Raw genomic sequence first — 23,536 nt, forward strand, 5'->3', positions numbered from 1 at the left:
CTGTACCATTCATCCTAAGATATCATAACATCATAGAGAAGGTAATAAAACTTTAGTCCAAAATTCTCCTTTAACCCATTAAGACCAGGAACGCATCCGTGTCATTTTAAGACTATTAAAAAATAGCAGATCTACCAGCTCATAGCGCGACACTGAGTGCCGCGCTATGAGCTTGTAGATCTGCTATTTTCTTCTTCTTTTTTAACTCAAATCTTTGCTTCTGGGGGTCCCTGGTACAAAATATTTTCAGATGGGGGTCCACGGACAAATACATATCATTTTGGGGGTCCTTGACATGAAAAAGTTTAAGAACCACTGATAAATAGCAACATAAGTTAATATATTTTTTTTTAAATAAAGATTTAGAAGACCTTTGTAGAATCCCCAGAAGCAAAGATTTGAGTTACAAATGTTCGATTTAAAATATTCAAATGTTCATGATTTTTCAAAATAGCAGATCTACAAGCTCACAGCGCGGCACTCGGTGCCGCGCTATGAGCTTGGCACTCTTCTGGTGAAAAAGTTAAAAAAGCCTTTATTAGATGGATATTTCATGATAGAAATACATTAGAAACAGTGCATGGTGACAGGGATACAACCCACGCATATATATATATATATATATATATATATATATATATATATATATATATATATATATATATATATATATATATAAATATATATATTGCTGTTGCTAATGCCATGGCATTTGCTGTGAACCTTCCTTCTCCCTGAATGGGGAACTCAGCCGGTTTTGGTAACCATATGGCCTTTCCTCTAGTAGACTAGAGCCACCCTCAGGCAGTGGTGGGCAAAGTACAGTATATACTGTAGTCAAATAAATACTCAAGTATTCAAAATGACAAATTACGAAGTACATTTTCAGAATTTGCCCGAAACTGTCAGATATGTTCACAAATAGTGAAATTGGCACATATACCAGTTCACATTGTTCCTTAATAGAGGATATGCGCATGCTTAAAGTGAATGGCACATCGAGTGGCAAAGCGAGTGGCAAAGCAACATGCAAAGTGAGTTTAACATTGTTTAATGTTGTTTAATGCAATCAGATATGACTTTTCTGTTTGGATGCATGGGCTGTCAAGGCCAGAAAGTATTTTTTTGACACTTAGTAGGCATTCCTGCATAACTTCCGGGTTTGATGATGATGTCACACGCATATCCTCTATTGTTCCTTTGTTGTACCTGTCAGGCTGGCATCAAACACAGGAACACAGGAATTTAGAAACAGTGCGTCATGGCTTATCACCGACAACTAACATCTGCCAAAGTGGAAGGGAAAAGGTATAACTGGCCTTAACCATATTGCCTTGGTTGCTTGAATTCAATGCTTCACGGGGTGTGTGATAAATTCATAGAAAATAAGCCATTTTTTGGGTGAACTACTCCTTTAAGCAAATCATCTGGGGCCAGTTGTACCACCTCACACTAAGTTCAAACTTAGCCTAGTTATAGCTTAAAAACATTCAATCAGGGAAAGTATCTCTGTCATTTTAGATTTATTTGGCTATTCAAAAATAGCAGATCTACATGCGAGCTTGTAGATCTGCTATTTTTTTTTTATCTTGAAAGTTAGTGCAAATCTTTGGATATACATTTAAAATATATATATATTTAAAGATTTGCACAAATGTTCACATAATAAACAAAAAATAGCAGATCTACAAGCTCATAGCTATAAGCTATAACTAGGCTAAGTTTGAACCTAGTGTGAGGTGGTGCAACTGGCCCCTGGGGACCAGTGGTGGAAAGTAACTAAGTACATTTACTGAAGTACTGCATTTAAGTACAATTTTGAGGTATTTGTATCATGACAACACTATGAATAATAATACGCAAGAACAATATCAGACTTTTACGAATCCATTTATAAAACAATTAAACATCTACAGATGATCATACAATAACATGTAAAGAATGAGAATAATATGGAATGAATATGCAAATAAAAACAACAATAACATAATGATGTAATAATGAATCAATAGATGAACAATGAATGATTTGAATGTCATTAATGAATGAATGCAGACATTTAGTAGATGTTTGAATCCACACTGATTTACAGAGTTCAACATGAGAGCAGTGGTGGAAAGTAACTAAGTACATTTACTCAAGTACTGTACTCAAGTACCAATTTTAGGATTTTTTGCTTTAGTGAAGTATTTACATTTTTCGATATGCGACGCGTTGCGAGCTTGTAGATCTGCTATTTTCAAACATTATAGTATTTTTACTTTTACTTTTTGTACTTTAAGTACATTTTGATGCCAATACTTTTGTACTTTTACTTAAGTAAATTTTGGATTCTGGACTTTTAATTGTAACAGAGTATTTCTATACTGCAGTATTGATACTTTTACTTAATTAAAGAATTGGAGTACTTTTTCCACCACTGCAGTAGTGATACTTTTACTTAGGTAAACAAATGAAGTACTTTTCCCACCACAGCATGAGAGTAAAGCAGTCAACCAACAACATGCTCACAGCAGTAGGAGAGGAAAGAGTTAAAACTATCAACCCTAGAGTCACTAACATGTGGAGTAACCATGGAGACCTGATGTCCTCCTCACATAGAGACTCTATCTCTGCTCACACAGACGTACTGAGGAGGAGGAGGAGGAGTAGTTTAACCTGAACCCAGCATAGAGCGGTTCAGAGAATGTGTTGTGGAAGGTGAAGGTGTACAGGTGAGTCAGTGAGTCTGAGCAGACCTTATAAAAGGACAGAGTCCCTAAAGGACAGTCCAGATACACTGCTACTCTCTTAGAGCCAGAGGAACGGACAGGGAGGTCAGTCCACTTACTATTGTGTGTGACAGTGTAACTGTTATCTCTACATAACAGACTCCAGGACTTATCATTCTCTCCAAGCAGACAGTCATCACCATATCCTTTCCTACTGATTCCTCCATAAGTCACTGCTATATAAACCCCTCCATTCCTCTCTACCTCCCAGTAACAGGGTCCAGTCAGACCCTCTGTACACAGAACCTGTGGCATTACATCAAACCTGTCTGGATGATCAGGATGATGCTGATTCTCTGTCCTCTGTGTCACCATCATGTTGTTCTCAGACAGAGAGAGGGTCTTGTATGCTGTGTTTGTGTTCAGTGTGAGATGAGAGAAATCTGATGAGAAAATAACACAATAAACATTAAACACATCATTCACTGAGTCACACACACACACACACACACACACACACACACACACACACACACACACACACACACACACACACACACACACACACACACACACACACACACACACACACACACAGAGAGAGAGAGAGAGAGAGAGAGAGCCTTCTATCAGCTAGCTAATGCAACGTAGGTTGCAATGTAAACAGCTTGGGGTAATTATTTTGCCACAGCGCATTTTAATGAAGACACAGTGAGTGAGGTCATTTAGCCTGTGTGTGTGTGTGTGTGTGTGTGTGTGTGTGTGTGTGTGTGTGTGTGTGTGTGTGTGTGTGTGTGTGTGTGTGTGTGTGTGTGTGTGTGTGTGTGTGACCCCCCCCCTTTTTAATCCTTTTAACCCATTATAGCCAATAGAACGCATCTGTGTCATTTTAGATGTCTTTGGCTATTCAAAAATTGCAGATCTACAAGCTCGTAGCGCGGCACCGAGTGCCGCGCTACGAGCTTGTAGATCTGCTATTTTTGAAAAATCTTCAACATTTTGTGCAAATATTTGAAAATATATATATTTTTAAAGGGAACATTTGTAACTCAAATCTTTGCTTCATGGGGGTCCCTGGAACAAAATATTTTGGGATGGGGGGTCCACGGCCAGATATATGTAATTTTGGGGATATTAAAAAGTTTGAGAACCACTGATATTATAGCAACATATGTTTTTCAGAAAACTGTTAGGATTTAGAAGACATTTGTAGAATCCCCCAGAAGCAAAGATTAGAGTTACAAATGTTCGCTTTAAAAATATATAAATATTCAAAGATTTGCACAAATCTTCACAATTTTTCAAAAATAGCTGATATACAAGCTCATAGCGTGGCACTCGGTACCGCGCTATGAGCTTGAATATCTGCTATTTTTGAATAGCCCGAATAAATCATAAAAATAACACAGTCTTTACACAGAAGTTTTCAAAATGTGTCAAAATATTTTGAAAAACGCAGATCTACAAGCTCACAATGTGATGCATTGTGAGCTTGTAGATCAGCTATTTTGGAATAGCTGAAGGCTGAAGTATGAAATAGGGTTGAAGTGGTTAATACATGTTTTGTAACAATAATCTAAATGTAAAGTAACTAAATTAATAATTATAGTGATTAATAAATATCGAGGAGAGGAGAGGAGGGGAGTACTCCCTGGAACCCCTTCAAGGACCCCTGGGGGTCCCAAAACCCCACCACTGGTCTACTTGTATCCAAACAATGTCACTGTATGAAGGGTTTGTGTAAAAGCAGTTTACTGATCACCATGTACTCACGTTTTAAATAGTCCTTCCTGTTAGTGCTCCCTGGAGGCACTGATGGTAGTGAGTCATTGACTGGAGGCACTGATGGTAGTGAGTCATTGACTGGAGACTCTGTAAACACAAGAAGTCAATTGATATCATGATCTAATCTACAAAGTATGCATAAATCAGTGTGTTTGGAAATATCGGAATGGAATATGCAAAAATCTGATTGATACATCTGGATCACATGACTCCAGAGATCATCTGTATTCATTCATGTGAGTTTTGAGCAAAACAAATGACAAACTTAAAAATATGCACAAGTAAGTACTGTGTTTTTAAATGAATTGTCCAGGCTTCAGATCAACATCAACATTTTAATAGAAATTAAAGCTGCAAGCAGCGATGAACGGGCCCTCTGCATTCTGTCCACGATACAAGCATGTATGGCAATAAGCTGAAAGGTTAGGCTACATAGCTTAAGCACTTACAGCTTGTCCCTATTGGCCGTCTAAGTGCACCTAGCAAGTTTCAGAAGTTTAGCATGCGGGGAACTGGAGTTATGGCTGTTTAAAGCCCAGCCAATAGGAACACAGAGGGGGTGGGGCTTTAAAAATTACAGCCTGTCCCTTTTGGCCATCTAAAGCTGAATTCCATTCCCCAAAACTCGGTCACTCGCTCACTCTCCTCGCTTCCTCCACTCGCGCCTAAGCCCCGCCCCTGCGAGGAGCCGAGGATTATTTGAGAGGACGAGTGGTCGAGCGGTTGCCCTCAAAGGATCGGACTGCACTCAGCAGCGTCATTTCAAAGCGACGGCAAATTCCGCGATCACTTATGACATCTCACACAGCTAGACCAGAGCCGTGGATGAAAATATACATGCATAGAATAATATGCAGGTATAGAATTATACAGAATATAAGAATAGACAATTCCTCAATGTGGATGGCCACATCGTTATCTTTATAGTTAACATTGTTGTGCAAGGCCATTTATTCCTGAAATAGTGAATGAAGCGCCAGGATGAGCAAACTTACATTTATGAATTTAATCCTGACCTGTCCCTCTTTTTGCTCGTACAGTCCCCAGAACCCCAGTACAAAAATGTACTCCATGAAGTGTAGATGTGTGTCAAAAAGGAAACGTCGCAGCCGAGGGGCGCGCAGAACGGTGGATGCATATTTATAGCAGAAACAGCTTCACATTTAACTATAGCCATACTCATTCAAATATGAACAGATTCTTAAAATGTAAAATTCCCTATTAGCTGTGAAGGGTCTTCTTCCATGTGTATCAATCATGATTGTTTCGCCATCAAACAATAACAAGCAAAAAGGAAATATCGGCGGGTCCTTCTTCTCCATTGCGCTGCTCGCGCACCTCTCGTCCTGAAACACCTTCGCCTCAGGTCTAATCCGGCGGCCTCGGCCCGCAAAAAAAATGGGGCAGTGTGTTTTGGACGAGCGTTCCGTTTTCCACCCGTTGTCTTTTCTTTTTCTTTTTCTTCGTCCCAGAAGTTAACAATGTTAACATAATCTTTGTCACAGTAATTTATAGTAGTCCGTGCACTGCATTGAGGCATGCACGAAGAGAAACTATCAGCTTTTGAGACAGAATAAATGTGCACAATATATTTTACAATGTATAATTGTATTATGCTTTATATCATACAATGCAATAAAGCCAGTGGCTTGTTGCGGTCTTTTCAGTTACTTTACACTGTGTGTGTGTGTGTGTGTGTGTGTGTGTGTGTGTGTGTGTGTGTGTGTGTGTGAGATGCGCAACGAGTGAGCGGCGGGGGGGGGGGGGGTGCGGCCGAGTGGGAGTGAGCGAGTGGCCGAGATTTTCGGTATTGGAATTTGGCTTAAGTGTACCTAAGATGTTTTGAAGGTGTTCGATGCTGGGAACCGGAGTTATGGCTGTTAGAAGCCCTAGATACATACTCTACTTTATCATTAATTAAAAGAATGAATAGGATCATATTTTACTAAACTTATATCATGGCGGGGTTATGTAACTCCAGTGACGCTACTCACAAGTCTGTGTGACAAACTGTTCAAAGGTTATGGCAAAAAATAGGAACTATCAAACGGCCATAGGAACATGTCGCCCAGGTCCTTCAGCTTACCCATCTTCAGGTCCCTGTCGTGGATCTGCCGTGACAGCCTCTTGCAAGCCTCCCTGGCTGTCTTCTGTCCCGGCTCTTTCTCCAGGATCGTCTTGTAGTCTCGCAGAGCTTTGTCCAGCTTGTCCGTCTTCTCGTGGAGCCGGGCCCTCCTCAGGATAGCCCGCACGTAGTCCGGGTTCAGCTCTACGGCTCTGGAGCAGTCGGCGATGGCCTGGTCCTTCAGATCCAGGTGGAGGCGCGCGGCGGCCCGGTTAGAGAACAGATCCGCCCTGTCGCTGCTGAAGCACACCGGGCATACGCCCAACGCCTCCGTGTAGGAGCGCTCGGCCTCCCGGTAGTCCGCGGCTTTGAATCGACCGTTGCCTTTCTCTTTAAGGGCCAAGCTCTCCAGTCGGCGACTCTCTCTCTCCTCTTTGGTCAGGTTCTTCTCCGCCTCCCTCAGGTAGTCGTCGTCAAACTCCGGAGGAGCCTCGTTCTTTTCTACCTTCGGCACAGCGTCAGAATCCATCCTCCCTCCAACCTCTCCTGTGTTCCAAAAGTAGAAGTACTCATTAGGCAGAATGAGTTCAGGTTTTCAAAATGTGTAAATATCTTTTGAAAATATCAGATATACAGGCTCACAACGACGAGTCGTGAGCTTGTAGATCGGCTATTTTCAAATAGCCGAAATATATAGAGAGTTTCAGTGGATAATGTGTGTTTAGTAATACAAATCTGAATGTAAAAAGTAATATCACAGAAAAAAAATAATTGGGAAATTTCGTAGGTATTTGACACTGAGAACCGGAGTTATGGCTGTTTAAAGGCCAGCCAATAGGATTCCACTCTCTCCATTCCTCTCTACCTCCCAGTAACAGGGTCCAGTCAGACCCTCTGGTTTGATTACCTGATCCCAGTAATCAAACCTGTCAGGATGATCAGGATGATGCTGATCCTCTCTCCTCTGTGTCACCACAATGTATTTTTATTATTAATTGACAGGGGGTCCCCATATTATTTGAGGGGGTCCCCAGATGACAGTGAAGTGACAATTTAAGGAATTTTAAAACTTGCACAAGTAAGTACTGTGTTTTGAAATGAATCGTCCAGGCTTCAGATCAACATCAACATTTAAATAGAAATAAACAAGCTCATAGCGCGGCACCGAGTGCCGCGCTATGAGCTTGTAGATATGCTATTTTTTTTTTTTAATCTTGAAAATTTGAGCAAATCTTTGAATATACATCTTGTAATTCAAATATTTGTTTCCGGGGGGTCCCTGGAACTAAATATTTTACAAATGTTTGCTTTAAAAATATATATATTTCCACAAATGTTCACGATTTTTCAAAAGTAGCAGATCTACAAGCTCATAGCGCGGCACTCGGTGCCGCGCTATGAGCTTGTAGATCTGCTATTTTGGAATAGCCAAATAAATCTAAAATGACAGATCGTTCCAGGATTGAATGGGTTAAGCAATGTGAATTAATTTAGTCATTATACACAAACTAAAGTAAAGAATCACATCATGGATTGTGGAATAGCCATCCCATTCCTATTATGAGCCCATAGTGTTCTGTGATGTTTACAGGAACTTTGGATGGGAGTTAAATAGATAGTTTACGTACCTGGTGGTTGTACACACTCCTCCTGTCTGTTCACAGAGTCCTGGAGTAATGGCATTACACACATATTAGAGTACTGATTACATTTAAGGACACAAGTACAGAAACACATTTCCAACAATGAATAAACTGATAAAGCCTGAGTTTCTTTATCACAATTTTAACTTCATAACTCACACTTCCAACTTGTGTCAAGATGTTGTCAAGAAAAACTATACAAGTGTTTCTGAGATGTACAGTTAAAAATCATAAAGTCACAAGTAAGGCCTTTTTCATAAAATGTTATAGTGGGCTTCCATCAATAAACTACTAAAAGTTGTTCTGAGTTTGAAAACGCAGCTAGAAAAATGTGTACCTACCAACTTTGTCAAGGTTTCATCGACAGCAGCTCTGATTCCCTTCTGATGCTTTGAAAAAACACGACCTGTCACTTCAGTGCATTCTGAAACCATCATATGACAGGACAAAGATATTTAGTCATTTGACAATGTAAATGAGCAGAATGATGTACCTCTGTACCAGCGTGAATGTTGTGCGTACATAACAAGATATACACTAGGTCTAATTCTTTCACATGAATTACATGTATGACATTTTTTAAATCAGTTTAGTACAATTTGGATACTACTGTATAAATCATATTGACAAAGTATTTTAGATAAAACATCATCCCACTTGAATCCTTTCAGCTACAAAAAGTACCGGCATGGCAATCTCAGAGAATCTGAAACTGTCTTTCTTTTCTACCAAAAACTTGTTTGTGTTTATATCATACAGTATATTTGAAGTTTTTAAATGTACAAAACATGACAGAAATATATTTTGGACACATTATTGAAGTGTTTGAAGTCAATTAACATTGAGCAGGGAGCTCGTAGTGTGCTCCCATTTCATGACTTTCCCTAAAAACGTTATATCTGTGTAAGAATGTCAATTCACCTTTGAATGTGGGCCTCTTAGCGGGATCCGTGTCCCAGCATCTCTCCATGAGGTCAACCAGCTCTTTTAATCCATCTGCTTTGCTCTGATCAATTTTGTGAAGATCAGGTCTGTCTCCCTTAAAAGTTATGCTGAATATCAGCACATTACGATTCACCCCTACAACAAATACAGAACAGATATTTGTATATGTGTGCGACTGTGCGTGTGCACGTACATGCGTGCGTAAGGTTCAAAATGTGAATACATAGTTATGAATGAGTACATAGTGGTTGTTATGTACATAGTGGTATTAATAATAATAATAATAAATGTATTTGTTTAGCACTTTTCTCAAAGTTTACACATTGCTTTACACAGCAAATATGACAAATAAAAACAGATAGTTGAGGCTCATTACTAAATATCACAAATCAAGCATGTTGATTGTAAATGACTGTAATGTAATGTAATGTAATGTAATGTAATGTAATGTAATGTAATGTAAGTGAAATTCCTTTTTCTACAACCACTGGACTTAACTCCATTCATTTCATACTTAATGTATGTGCTGCTGTATACATTCATTTCATACTTACTGTATGTGTGCTGCTGTATACATTGACATGAAATAGTGGACCATTTACCTGCTGGATAGGGCTCCCAATTTCCAGTGAGAAGGGTCCAGAGGAGTATGCCGTAACTAAATAAAAATATGTTAAAAAAAGGTTTGAAACTGTTTTCACATAATGAATAAATGTAATGACTATATCAACAGCATTCCTTCAAGAGTTTACCTGTAAACATCATAAGAGCGGACAGGACGGTAGTCGTCCTGTTCAAAGGCCTCTGGGGCAGTGTAGAACAGAGTGCCTCCTTCTTCACCTTTGTTGCTGGTATTCAAAACACTGGTGGACACCATAGAGAGGCCAAAATCGGCTAACTATTAAAAGAAAGAGGATAAAAGAGCATTTTAGGCCTTCCTGCTTTGATTTAAGCCCAGTGAAGAGCAGTGAGGACACATGGCATGGCAATATGCATCATGGTCTGAAATCTGAACCAAAACCTTGAGGTTACGTTGTTAATTGATAGAGCAAAGTGGGCGCTCAATTAATTTAAAAAAAATATTGTTACGGGGCCAGAGCTCAGCTCTGGACCTGTTTTGTTATTGGCAGTATTCTGTCACTTCTTCTTCTTCTGCCACTTTTCGCAGTTCTGGCTGAACCGTGCATACGCTTTTTACGAAACTCGGCCATATGGTAGATGGTCATGAAAAACGATCAAAAAATAATTCTCACAATCTTTCGTCCAAAGGTGGCGCTATAGCACTCAATTGAAAATGCCAACTTTGAACAGGTACAACTCATGCCCTATTTGACCTACAGCCATGAAACTTCAATACACATATGCGTCTCCTCATGCTGAACAACTTTCCAGTCTGACTTTTGACCTCTGACCTTTAGATCTCCCACCATTTTGAATTATATGAAAAACAGTCATTGGCTCCTAACTTCTGCATTTTTTCATTTATGGAAAATCCGCTGCATCGTTGAGTCGGCATAGGTCCAAAGTTCATGTGTAAAAAGTTTTGTGCAGATTACTCAAAAATCCCAGGAGGAGATAGATTTTAACTATTGCAGTTTTATGAAAATTATTCATCTGCCCCTAACACACACATGCAGACTCACATTTCTTTGAAACGTTGCAGAAAGGTTGAGGGTCATTCCAAATATCACTGAAACCAATCTTACTCCAATTGGCCAAAGGGGCGCTATAGCAATTTAGCTCCCCAATTTAGCGCACAAAAGTCGTGAAACTTGCTTACACTTGTGCCTTGACTCATGAGGAACACATCTATCGCTTTGACCAGTAATCTCCGCCCTTAGATTGTCCGCAATTTTGAACAGTTTGAAAAACACTTAAACCCAGGATTTTTCAGCTATTTGCGTGAAACTGTATCATCTGTGTGATCTCCTTTTTCACAGTTCCTTGTCTGTTGGTCCAATGGCGTCTCCCTTAAATAAGTGCCTCACAATCTCAAGGTCGCCAGTTCAAGCCTCACTTGATGCAGACTTCATTTAAGTTGAATTGCAAACAACATGACTGTATGAATACATGTGCAAATGGTAAAGATAACCTGAAATGCTTATTTGAGAGTACGTTTTTTCAATGTATGACATACTTAATTCTGAAAATAGCCGATCTACAATCTCAAAACTTTTCAGATAGCAACGTGTTTCTGAGCTTGTAGATCGGCTGCTTTCACTGTTTTCGGTTGCGAGGAGACGTACAATTTCTCTATTGGTAAATGGTTTGTGAACGAGTGATCTTAGTGTTGGCTTGGTTCATGACAGAAGGCAAGAGTTTATGATCTTCAACAGACAAAATCAGCCTGGACAAAGCTATAGCACTATAGGTAGTGTTGCAGCCTATTAGTCCGAAGGTTGAGAGTTCGATTCCTGTTAATGGCAATAGGTTGAGATGTCCAATCAATCCATTCTGTTTCCATCTCTCTCTCTCATCAATCTATTCCGTTTCCATGTGTCTCTCTCTCTCTCTCTCCAATCTATTCCGTTTCCATGTCTCTCTCCAATCTATTCCGTTTCTCTCTCTCTCTCTCTCTCTCTCCAGTTTCCATGTCTCTCTCTCTCTCTCTCTCTCTCTCCAGTATCCATTTCTCTCTCTCTCTCTCTCTCTCTCTCTCTCTCTCTCCAGTTTCCATGTCTCTCTATCTCTCTCTCTCCAGTATCCATGTCTCTCTCTCTCTCTCTCTCTCTCTCTCTCTCTCCACCGTCGGTGGTGCGGATGAGTGTGTGTGTGGGTGCGTGAGTTGGGAAAAGTTTGGTTTCTGTGGATTCTACTTTCTTCTTTTTCACATCTATCTCGCATGATCAGGTAAGAGAGACATTATTTAATTGTTGTGCTGGATTAAGAAGGAGCGAAGGATTGGCGTTAAACTTCGGGGAGATGGCGTCCTCCCCCGAGGAAACGCCAGCTCTGTCGATCCGACACGGGGTCCGTATTGTTCCTACGGAGGCCAGCGTGTCGGTGGAGGAAGTTTTGTTGTGTGTTGGAGAGGAGATCGGGCATGACAATTTATTGTTTGCCTCCAGGATGAACAAAGCAGTGGTTGTGTTCATGACGGAGGAGAGACATGTCAGTAATATGATAGAGAGAGGTGTTGTTATTGGGACATTTTTACTATTGTGTCCCCGCTGGCAGTGCCTTCTGTCCGCATTACTATCTCTGGTGTTCCACCATTCATTGAAAACTCCCAGTTAGAGCCTGAATTGCGGAGGTTTGGTAAATTTGCGAGCGGATTTAAAATGGTTGGCCTGGGCTGCAAAGATTTGAGACTTAAACACGTGCAGTCTTTGAGGAGACAAGTGTTTATGTTTCTGGATTCTCCATCACAGACACTAGATGTTTCATTTAGAGTTAAAGATGGCGAGGGTTCTTACATGGTGTATGCTAGCGCAGGACAAATGAAATGTTTTGATTGTGGTGATGTTGGCCATAAACGTTATGCATGTCCTCATAAAGGCACTAGCGCAAACGCTCAAACCAAGCGCTCCGACAGTAGCCATGAGGAGGAGGGGGCGGGGCAGTCAGCTGATCAGAGGGCATCGACGTCTGGGCCCACAGTGCACGGGGCTGGGGTTTTAACTGCTCAGCCTGTGGCTGCAGTAGCACAGACTGTAGATTCAGCAGCACAGTCTGCAGCACAGACTGTGTTTTCAGCAGTACAGCCTGCAGCACAGACTGTAGATTCAGCAGTACAGTCTGTGGATCCAGTGGCACAGGCTGTGAATCCAGCAGCTCCGGGGGCCCAGTCTGTGGTGTCAGAGCGGAGGGAGGAACCAGTCACACATGTGAGTGAGCAGGCTGTAATGAGCAGCTCAGCACAGGTTGGGACAGGGATCAATGAAGAGAACACAGAGAATGTTCCTAATAGCCAGGTAACAGTTGATGATGAGATGGAGAGCCAGTATGATTCTGATGAATCTGATTTGGCCTCACTTGCTGGGAGCTCACACTCTGGTAGTACAGACCTCTATACATTAAAGGAAATCAATGACTTCTTGGATGACACTTTTGGGCAGTCGGTTAAAGTAATAGATTACTTTCCGGACACTGAGAAATGTATTAAGACTGCTGTCGTTCTACAGAAAATTGTGGGGTTTGATGAACTTGAGGAGAAAAAACGTTATCGCCTTAGAAAACACATTGGAAACTTAAGAAAAATTTCTAAAAAAGGTAGAAAGAAGAAAGGAAAGAAACAATGATGATCATGTTTCACAAGGTGCTTTCATACTGTTCTTCTATAATGGCTGTTTTCTATGTATGTCTCCTTCTCTGCTCTCTTTTCCCAATGCAGAGGCTTAGGATAGGATCTTTGAACATTAATGGTGGGAGAGACAGGAGTAAGAGGGCTCTAGTTACAGAGGTGGTAAAACAAAAAAAATATAGACATTTTGTTTTTGCAGGAAACACACAGTGACCCAGAAAATGAAGTAGAGTGGGGGATGTGGTGGGAGGGGCAGTGCAAACTCAGCCATGGCACTAATCTAAGTGGGGGGGTGGCTTTGCTCTTCAACAAGAGATGCAACCCCAACATTTTATCCACTGTAGAGCTAGTCAAGGGGAGGTGCCTTATTGTAAGGGTGGAGATTGAGGGCTATATTTATTGTTTTGTAAATATTTATGCACATAATCGGGGAGCTGACAGGCTAGTTTTGTTCAGCACCCTGAGAAATGAGCTGATGAAGTACAGCCATGAGCAGCTCATCATTGGAGGAGACTGGAACTCGACAGAGGATTTTATCAAGGACAGGAATAGCGAGGAGCCACACCCCCAGTCATCCGGAACCCTGGGCAGAATAGTCACCCAACTAGACATAGTGGATGCATGGCGACTAAAGCACCCTAGTGCTAGGCAGTACACATGGGTTAAGGTGAGCAGTGGTAGGGTGAGTGCAGCCAGGCTGGATAGACTTTATATCTCCCAGACACTTGCATCCAGCCTAATTACTAGTTCAATCACACCTGTGGGTTTCACTGACCACCACCTTATAGCTATAGATGTTACTCTTTCTCCGGGGCAGAAAATCCAGTCCTACTGGCATCTTAATAATAAGCTGTTACAGGACAGCATATTCTGTGAGAGTTTTGAACAGTTTTGGATAGTGTGGCAGAGCAGGAAAAATAATTTCAACTCTTTGAGGCAGTGGTGGGAGGTTGGCAAGGCTCAGCTACGCGTTTTGTGCCAGCAGTACACGGCACACTCCACTGCAAGCATTAAGGCAGCCGTTCAGCAGCTAGAGGACAGCATAAGAAAAATCGAGAATGAAATCAACACCAATCCAGACTCTGCTGCTGCTGACGGTCTGCTGCAGGCGAAGAGACTGGAGCTAAAGACTTTTATGCAGGAGAGGGTGAAAGGAGCCCTGGTTAGATCACGCTTCCTTAACATCAAAGACATGGACGCTCCCAGCGCCTACTTCTTCAACTTGGAGAAGACGGTCGCAAAGAGCAAACTAATGACTTCTCTAAAGCTCCCTGATGGCAGGGTGACAACGGACCCAAAGGAGATGCGGGGTCATGCTGTCTCCTTTTATTCTGAACTCTTTGAAGCAGAGGAGTGTGACCCAGACTGTACGGCCGAGCTGCTGGATGAGCTCCCTCAACTCAGCCCAGGGGAGAAAACATTCTTGGACGAGGAGCTCAGTTTGGAGGAGCTGACTGAAGCAGTGGGGCAGATGGCTTCTGGGAGAGCTCCAGGGCTAGACGGGCTGACGGCAGACTTTTTTAAGCATTTTTGGAATACTGTCGGATCCGACTTGCACTCTGTTCTTGTGGAATGCTTGGACACAGGGGCGATGCCAGCATCCTGTAGGAGGGCAGTTCTCTCCCTGCTTCCAAAAAAAGGAGACTTAAACTGGAGGCCCGTGGCCCTTCTATGCACGGATTACAAAATTCTTTCCAGAGCACTGTCAAACAGACTCACACACTGCCTTGATATGATCATTCATGTGGATCAAACATACTGTGTACAGGGTAGAACAATTATGGACAATTTGTATCTCATTCGCGATATGCTAGACCTGTGTAAACTGTACAAGCTGGACACTGGTATTCTCTCCCTTGATCAACAGAAAGCTTTTGACAGAGTGGACCATGGGTACTTGTTTTCCACACTGAAGGCCTTTGGGTTTGGGGATGGTTTTATGTCTTGGGCGGGGCTGTTATACAGTGGAGCAGAGTGTCTGGTTAAGGTAGGGGGAGGGTTGAGCAGACCAATCCCAGTACAGAGGGGAATAAGGCAGGGCTGCCCCATCTCAGGTCAGTTGTATAGTTTAATTTTTGAACCCCTGTTATGCAGGCTGAGGAGTCGGCTCAGTGGGTTTACACTACCAGGGACTCAACATCCCCCTCTCATTGTTTCGGCCTACGCAGATGACCTGAATGTGTTCATAACTGACCAGCGAGATGTAGCAGCCCTGCAGGATAGCCTGGCTATCTATGAGAAGGCCTCCTCTGCAAGGGTAAATTGGGAGAAAAGTGAGGCTTTGCAAGTGGGTCAGTGGGGAGGCGGGACAGCACCTAGGCTGCCCATAGGAATGCAGTGGGAGACAAGAGGGATGAAGGTGTTGGGTGTTTTTCTGGGAACGGAAGAGTATCAGAGGCAAAATTGGGGGGGGGGGGGTGATGGAGAAGGTGTGCGCCAGGTTGTCTTCCTGGAAATGGTTGCTACCCCAGCTGTCGTATAGGGGTCGAGTCCTGGTAGCAAACAACTTGGTCGCCTCGATGCTGTGGCACAGACTCAGTGTCTTACCTCCACCGAGAGGCCTGATTGAGGACATCCAGCGGGCCTTAGTGAACTTCTTCTGAGCGGTCGGCTGACCTCCAGTGGAGGATAGTACATGGGGCGATAGCCACGAACAGACACAAGGCACACATTGATCCTAATCAAGGGGAGGGTTGTCTCTTCTGTTCCCAGACGGAAACCCTTTTTCATTTATTTGTTCAGTGTCCCAGGTTATTAGGGGTGTTTGACTTACTGAGGGGTTGGTTTACGGGGTTGGGGGAGGTCTTCTCTTCTCAGCTTTTTATTTTCGGGCCAAAGTACTCAGTGACAAAAAAAGGTGTTCACACACTGATAAATGTTATGTCTGCAACTGCAAAGTTGGCCATCTGGCTGAGCCGTAGGAATCGGGCTCAGGATGTGGGCTGTGTGGACCCGGTGCTCATAATGACTGGACTGTTAAAAGCACGCCTCAGGATAGAACATTCATACTATAAAGTGGTGGACAATCTGGAGGCTTTCTGCAGAAAGTGGGCATTAGGGGGAGTGTTGTGTACAGTGGAAGATACTGATGAACTGCTCTTCTCTTTTTGATCTGAGGTTGGAGCCTGGTTGTGTTTCTGTGTTTCTTTCTTTTTTGTTCTTTCTAAGTATTTAAGTCAAAAATCTCTCTCTCTCTCTCTCTCTCTCTCCAGTATCCATGTCTCTCTCTCTCTCTCTCTCTCTCTCTCTCTCTCTCTCTCTCTCTCTCTCTCTCTCTCTCTCTCTCTCTCTCTCTCTCTCTCTCTCTCTCGCTCTCTCTCTCCAGTTTCCATGTCTCTCTCCCTCTCTCTCTCTCCAGTTTCCATTACTCTCTCTCTCTCTCTCTCTCCCTCTCTCTCTCTCTCTCTCTCTCTCTCTCTCTCTCTCTCTCTCTCTCTCTCTCTCTCTCTCTCTCCAGTTTCCATGTCTGGCCCTGTATTATCGCTGCTTGCAGCTATATTTTTAATTGTTTTTCAGAATCAGCATTTTACACAAATGTGGTCGCGGCTTTACATGATAGATATAATAAAGCATAGTAATAATAATAATAATAGTCATCATCATAATTAGGGATGTCCGATATTATCGGCCTCCCGATATTATCGGCCGATATTAGCATAAAAATTGATATCGGGAAAATATCGGTATCGGTTTTTGAAAAAAACTTTATAAATCAGTTACAGGAGTTCTTACTGTATATGGTGTGTGTGATATGAAATTTGAGCTTACCCTAATCACAATAATCCCCGCATATATCGGTATCGGTTGATATCGGTATCGGTAATTAAGAGTTGGACAATATCGGTATATCGGTTATCGGTAAAAAAAAGCCAATATCGGACAACCCTAATCATAATCAGAGGTGTCAGCGAGAAAACAATTGAATAAATAATAATAATAATAATAATAATAATAATAATAATAATAATATAATGGGGAGTAACCTAATTATCATATTCACAACAATATGTAAACAGAGAGATAGTCACATTAATCAGTCACAGTACACATAATTACAGTTCATGTATATATATCTGTAGTGTGTGGTCCGTCTGATGTCGGTGCTATGCTATAGCTACACGGGCGCCGCCATTACTGTTTACAAATCTGTTTTACTGAAATCACGTTTGAAATCTCGTCTCGCGATACTTCCACCTTCCGTCCGGACCAATGGCGGGGGAAGTATCGCGAGATGAGATTTCAAACGTGATTACAGTAAAACAGATTTGTAAACAATAATGGCGGCGCCCGTGTAGCAATAGCATTCTAGCGATATCAGACGGACCACACAATACAGATATATACAAGAAATAACTATTTTTGAGCGACAATAAATAAAAACTCCCGTTCTGAGCTGCGGGGGGCGGGGTCCCCAAAATCACAACATCGCTCGTTATGAACTGGGGGTCCCGGACCACACTTAAGACAAGATAACAACCTCAAATAAAGGTTAGGAAACTCCTAGGGCGAAACTCTCCTTTAAGCTCATGGTCTATGTGTTTCTAGCTTGCCAACCATAGAAACCTGTATACTGTATGCCCTAAATATAAGCTCCCACAGTAACAGATACAGATATTATAATACAAAAAGGTATTTCAAAGATCGTTCAAAGGGGGGAAAGATAGAGACATGTTTAGCCCTCAGTAAACAAGGAACCCTATCATTCTATTGATTGGGGGGAATATTCATATTTTTCAAGTAATTCAGAAAGAGGTTCCAGGAAACATAGAATAGGTCTTTTTGACCTCTAGATTTTTTCCTGCTTTTGCCAATTTTCTTTATTGATATGAATCAATTCAAAAGGGACCTGAATGGATACACACGTGGGCGTGCGCACCCACGCACATGCGCACGCGTGTGTGTGTGTGTCTGTGCGTGGGTGCATGCGTGTGTGTGTGTGTGTGTGTGTGTGTGTGTGTGTGTGTGTGTGTGTGTGTGTGTGTGTGTGTGTGTGTGTGTGTGTGTGTGTGTGTGTGTGTGTGTGTGTGTGTGTGTGTGCATACCTTGACAACTAAGTTGGCATCCAGTAGTACATTGTCTGGTTTCAGGTCTGAGTGCACAACCGGTGGCTTCTTGCTGTGAAGGAAGTTCATGGCCACGGCCACCTGGTTTGCCAGACGGAAAGCCAAGGGCCAGGGTGCAGGCCCAGACAGGGCCTTCTGGAGGGTCAGCAGGGAGCCTCTCTCCATGAGCTCCATTACTATACCCTGCCTCTTGATATAGCCCAGATCAGGGACAGGGGGAATGCCCTGGTACATCCCATAGACCTTGGGCACAAACTGGTGGGCGACAGCGTCCATGTGACGAGCCTCTCGCCCCAGAGCGGTGGACAAGGTGTCAGAGCTACAGTTTAGGAGGAGAAAGACAGCAGTTACAATCAGTGGTGTAAAGTAACTAAGTACATTTACTCAAGTACTGTACTTAAGTACATTTTTTGGTACTTTTACTTTACTGGGGTATTTTCAATTTTCTATAGTTTTTGCTTCTACTCCATTACATCTCAGAGGCAAATATTGTACTTTTACTCCACTAAATTATTTGAAAACTTTAGTTACTAGTTACTTTGCAGATATAAATGATTACGTTATAAAACATACATTAACCACTTCAGCCCTATTCTATACCTAGGCTATTTGAAAATAGCAGATCTACAAGCTCACAACATGTCGCATCGCGAGGCGTTGTGAGCTTGTAGATCGGCTGTTTTCAAACATTTTTGTACTTTTACTTTTGGTACTTTAAGTACATTTTGATGCCAATACTTTTGTACTTTTACTCAAGTACATTATACTTGTAAGAGAGTATTTCTATATTGCAGTATTGATACTTTTACTTAAGTAAAACATTTGAGGACTTTTTCACCACTGGTTAGAATCCAGTTATGTGAGGCTGACTTTGATAGGACTGAATATTATATGTGATTGATTAGTGTGAAAGAATCAACCATGTTGCTGATAAAAGTCCTGTAATAATTGTTTTTTTTTAAATATCATATTCATCATACCCAACATGAAGCAGCTTGATGGCAACGTCAAAGCCCCAGTCCTTGTGGCTGGCCTTGTAGACACATCCAAAGCCCCCTGAGCCCAGCTCTTTCCAGTTCTCCAGACTTTCATCGCCAATTGTCTCTCTGTCCGGGGCTGCCATCTCTCCACCACAGATTCAAATCTAGAGGGCAGTAAGGCATAGGCAAATTAATATGACATATTTCCATACTGAAGCAACCAATGAATCACATACACGTACAGTACTTTTCTGCTGACAATGAAGCGTTCAATGACAACGTTTCCTCTGGCGAAAGGGTTGCATAGTGCTGATGCTTTGTCAACCCATTCAATCCGGGGACGCATCTCTGTCATTTTAGATTTCTTTGACTGTTCAAAAATAGCAGATCGCGCTATAGGGGTCGGCAATAGGCGGCCCGCGGGCCGAAATTGGCCCCCCAGAAATAATATCTGGCCCGTGAGATAATTTTGAAAAAAAAAAAAAGATAAAAAATATTTTTTGATTTTTTTTTGGGGGGAGGGATTTTATTTTTATACAGTATCAGACCGATATCTATTATATCCAAATACAGAAAGATACAGTATGAATGATTTACTGAAAAGTGTTATAAAAAAAGTATTAAAAATTAATGTTAAAATAATTATAAATACTTATTTCATAGAACCTGAACCCACTTTTGAAATCATGCACTCATAAACACGATGCATTTTAAAGGATTTATAACATTTTATAGCTAGATTAGAGGAAAATGAAGAAGAAAAAAAAAATCACCAGAAAAATCGCCTGTGCTGATATTTAAACCGGAAAAAATGTTGATTTATATTGGTCAAACAGAACCGAATTAGACCCAAATTAGACCCGAATTAGACCGAGTTAGACCCGAATTAGACCCGAAAAATTTTACAGAAACACATACAGAAAGATACAGTATGAATGATTTACTGAAAAGTGTTATAAAAAAAGTATTAAAAATTAATGTTAAAATAATTATAAATACTTATTTCATAGAACCTGAACCCACTTTTGAAATCATGCACTCATAAACACGATGCATTTTAAAGGATTTATAACATTTTATAGCTAGATTAGAGGAAAATGAAGAAGAAAAAAAAAATCACCAGAAAAATCGCCTGTGCTGATATTTAAACCGGAAAAAATGTTGATTTATATTGGTCAAACAGAACCGAATTAGACCCAAATTAGACCCGAATTAGACCGAGTTAGACCCGAATTAGACCCGAAAAATGCGTGTTGTACACGCACATGCACGCGCGCTGTGCGCGCGTGCATGTTCGCGGGGAGGCCCGGCCCGCGATGGAATGTCTGGGAGTGATATTAGTCTAGTCACTGGAAGGGGGTATCATGCACCCCCCGGAATTATACTTCTAATCAGGTTTTTCTTATTGGAAAAAATGTGCTGAAAATGATGAGCTATGATAAAAAGTTGTCAAAATGTCCCACCTACCTCAAAATCCCATTTTTTGTATATGGCTCTGGCGAAATTATGTAAATGCAATATTAATTCACCAAAATTCCAAAAATAGACCTGGTAGTCTGAAATTTGTCATGGACTATCCTGACACATAAGGGTAAGTAGCAGAATAGCATTTTGGGGCTTGCTACCATTGTATTTATAAATATGACCTATATAATCCCCAGAAACACAGAAAAATATACTGTCCGCTTGACAAACAACAACAAAGATGGTCATTTTCCAGCACTTTCTTGTGAGTATCACTGCCCCACTTGTATATAGAAAACTTCCCATATCCCTAAGCTTTAATTTAAGCCCAAGATGACCTTTCTATCTTGAAAATTACTCTTTCTGTAGCCAAAAGTCTGCACTATACCTCAAATCGGAGAAAATATTAAATTCAGTCAGTAGCTTTCTAGAAGCCTAGAATCCAACAATAGGTTTCTATGTGCAAATAAGATGGCTAGACAGAGTTTTTAAGCAAGCTTTATAACATATAGCATAACATCACACACAAAACAACATCCTCTGTAATGAACAATGAACTAAATACACACATTACAGTATCCTGCCCTGTACACAGGGACATTTGTAAGCAACAGTGTACAAACAATGTCCACCATATACACTAACTTGCACCATGCAGAACAAAATGCACAGTCACATTAATCAGTCATCATAGAACTCGTCAGAGTCAAACTTTGTCATGCTACCTTGTCGGGAAGGGGGCTAAATACCTAATGATTCAAAGTTAAGACAACATTTTGGCAAGGGAAAAACGACCACCACCATTTTCCAAATCGTCCCTTGAGCTGTCACCTCAATATATGTGAATGGAAATGGGTTACATGGATACCTACAAGCCTCCCCTGTACAGACATGTCAAATGTATGCATATGTCATGCAGTTTTGGGCAAGAACCATGCAGTGTTTTGCATGCAGTACAAATATGTAATTTCCGCCTATTGTAAAAAGGAGACCGCTTTACTGTATCTATAGCTGTATGAGACCACTTTACTGTATCTATAGCTGTATGAGACCACCGTACTGCATCTATAGCTGCATGAGACCACTGTACTGCAGCTAGAGACCACCATACTGTATAGAGACCACTGTACTGTATAGAGACCACTGTACTACATCTATTGCTATATGAGACCACTGTACGGCATCTATTGCTGCATGAGAGCACGTACTGCATCTAGAGTGGTCTACAAATGCACTGAGTGGTCTACAGATGCACTCGAGTGGTCTACAGATGCACTACAGTAGTCTACATATGCACTAGAGAGGTCTACAGATGCACTAGAGTGGTCTACAGATGCACTAGAGTGGTCTACAGATGCACTAGAGTGGTCTACAGATGCACTAGTGTAGTCTACAGATGCACTAGAGTGGTCTATAGATGCACTAGAGTGGTCTACATATGCACTAGGGTGGTCTACAGATACACTAGAGTGGTCTACAGATGCACTAGAGAGGTCTATAGATGCACAGCAGTGGTCTATAGATGCACGACAGTGGTCTATAGATGCACTAGAGTGGTCTACAGATAGTATAGGGGTCTACAGATGCACTAGAGTGGTCTACAGATGCACTAGAGTAGTCTACAGATGCACTAGAGTGGTCTATAGATGCACTAGAGTGGTCTACATATGCACTAGGGTGGTCTACAGATACACTAGAGTGGTCTACAGATGCACTAGAGAGGTCTATAGATGCACAGCAGTGGTCTATAGATGCACGACAGTGGTCTATAGATGCACTAGAGTGGTCTACAGATAGTATAGGGGTCTACAGATGCACTAGAGTGGTCTACAGATGCACTAGAGTGGTCTATAGATGCACTAGAGTGGTCTACAGATACACTAGAGTGGTCTATAGATGCACTAGAGTGGTCTAGAGTGGTCTATAGATGCAGTATAGGTGTCTACAGATGCACTAGAGTGATCTACAGATGCACTACAGTGGTCTACAGATACACTAGAGTGGTCTACAGATGCACTAGAGTGGTCTATAGATGTACTAGAGTGGTCTATAGATGCACTAGAGTAGTCTACAGATGCACTACAATGGTCTACAGATGCATTACATGGTCTACAGATGCACTACATGGTCTACAGATGCACTACAGTGGTCTATAGATACAGTACAGCAGTCTATAGATACAGTAGCTAGTCTATAGATGCAGTACAGTGGTCTTTAGAGGCAGTACAATGGTCTATAGATGTAGTACAATGGTCTATATATGCAGTACAGTGGTTTATAGATTCAGTACAGTGGGATATAGATCAGCACAGTGGTCTAGATGCAATACAGTGGTCTCATGTAGCTTTAGATGCAGTACAGTGGTCTCTAGATACATACAGTGGTCTCATATAGCAATATATACCGTATGGTGGTCTAGATACAGTACAGTGGTTTCTAGTTACAGTACAGTGGTCTCATGCAGCTATAGATACAGTACAGTGGTCTCATACAGCTATAGATACAGTACAGTGGTCTCATACAGCTATAGATGCAGTAAAGTGGTCTCCTTTTTACAATAGGCGGAAATTACATATTTGTACTGCATGCAAAACACTGCATGGTTCTTGCCCAAAACTGCATGAGATAGACAAAAAT

At 41.5% G+C, this 23,536-nt stretch overlaps 1 protein-coding gene across 1 annotated transcript; it reads right to left on the minus strand.

Moving 5' to 3' along the window:
- Window positions 1–9,458: 9,458 nt before the first annotated feature.
- Window positions 9,459–19,578, minus strand: LOC311052472 (receptor-interacting serine/threonine-protein kinase 3-like; the record flags this gene model as incomplete). The annotated part of the gene is made up of 5 exons (XM_084067432.1): window positions 9,459–9,475; window positions 9,752–9,807; window positions 9,902–10,047; window positions 18,435–18,774; window positions 19,436–19,578. 5 exons carry the CDS (start codon window positions 19,576–19,578, stop codon window positions 9,459–9,461), a joined length of 702 nt encoding a protein of 233 aa, XP_083923558.1.
- Window positions 19,579–23,536: the final 3,958 nt, after the last annotated feature.

This window comes from Gymnoscopelus microlampas, assembly GCF_963454915.1.
Source record: "Gymnoscopelus microlampas genome assembly, chromosome: 9".
NCBI lineage: Eukaryota > Metazoa > Chordata > Actinopteri > Myctophiformes > Myctophidae > Gymnoscopelus > Gymnoscopelus microlampas.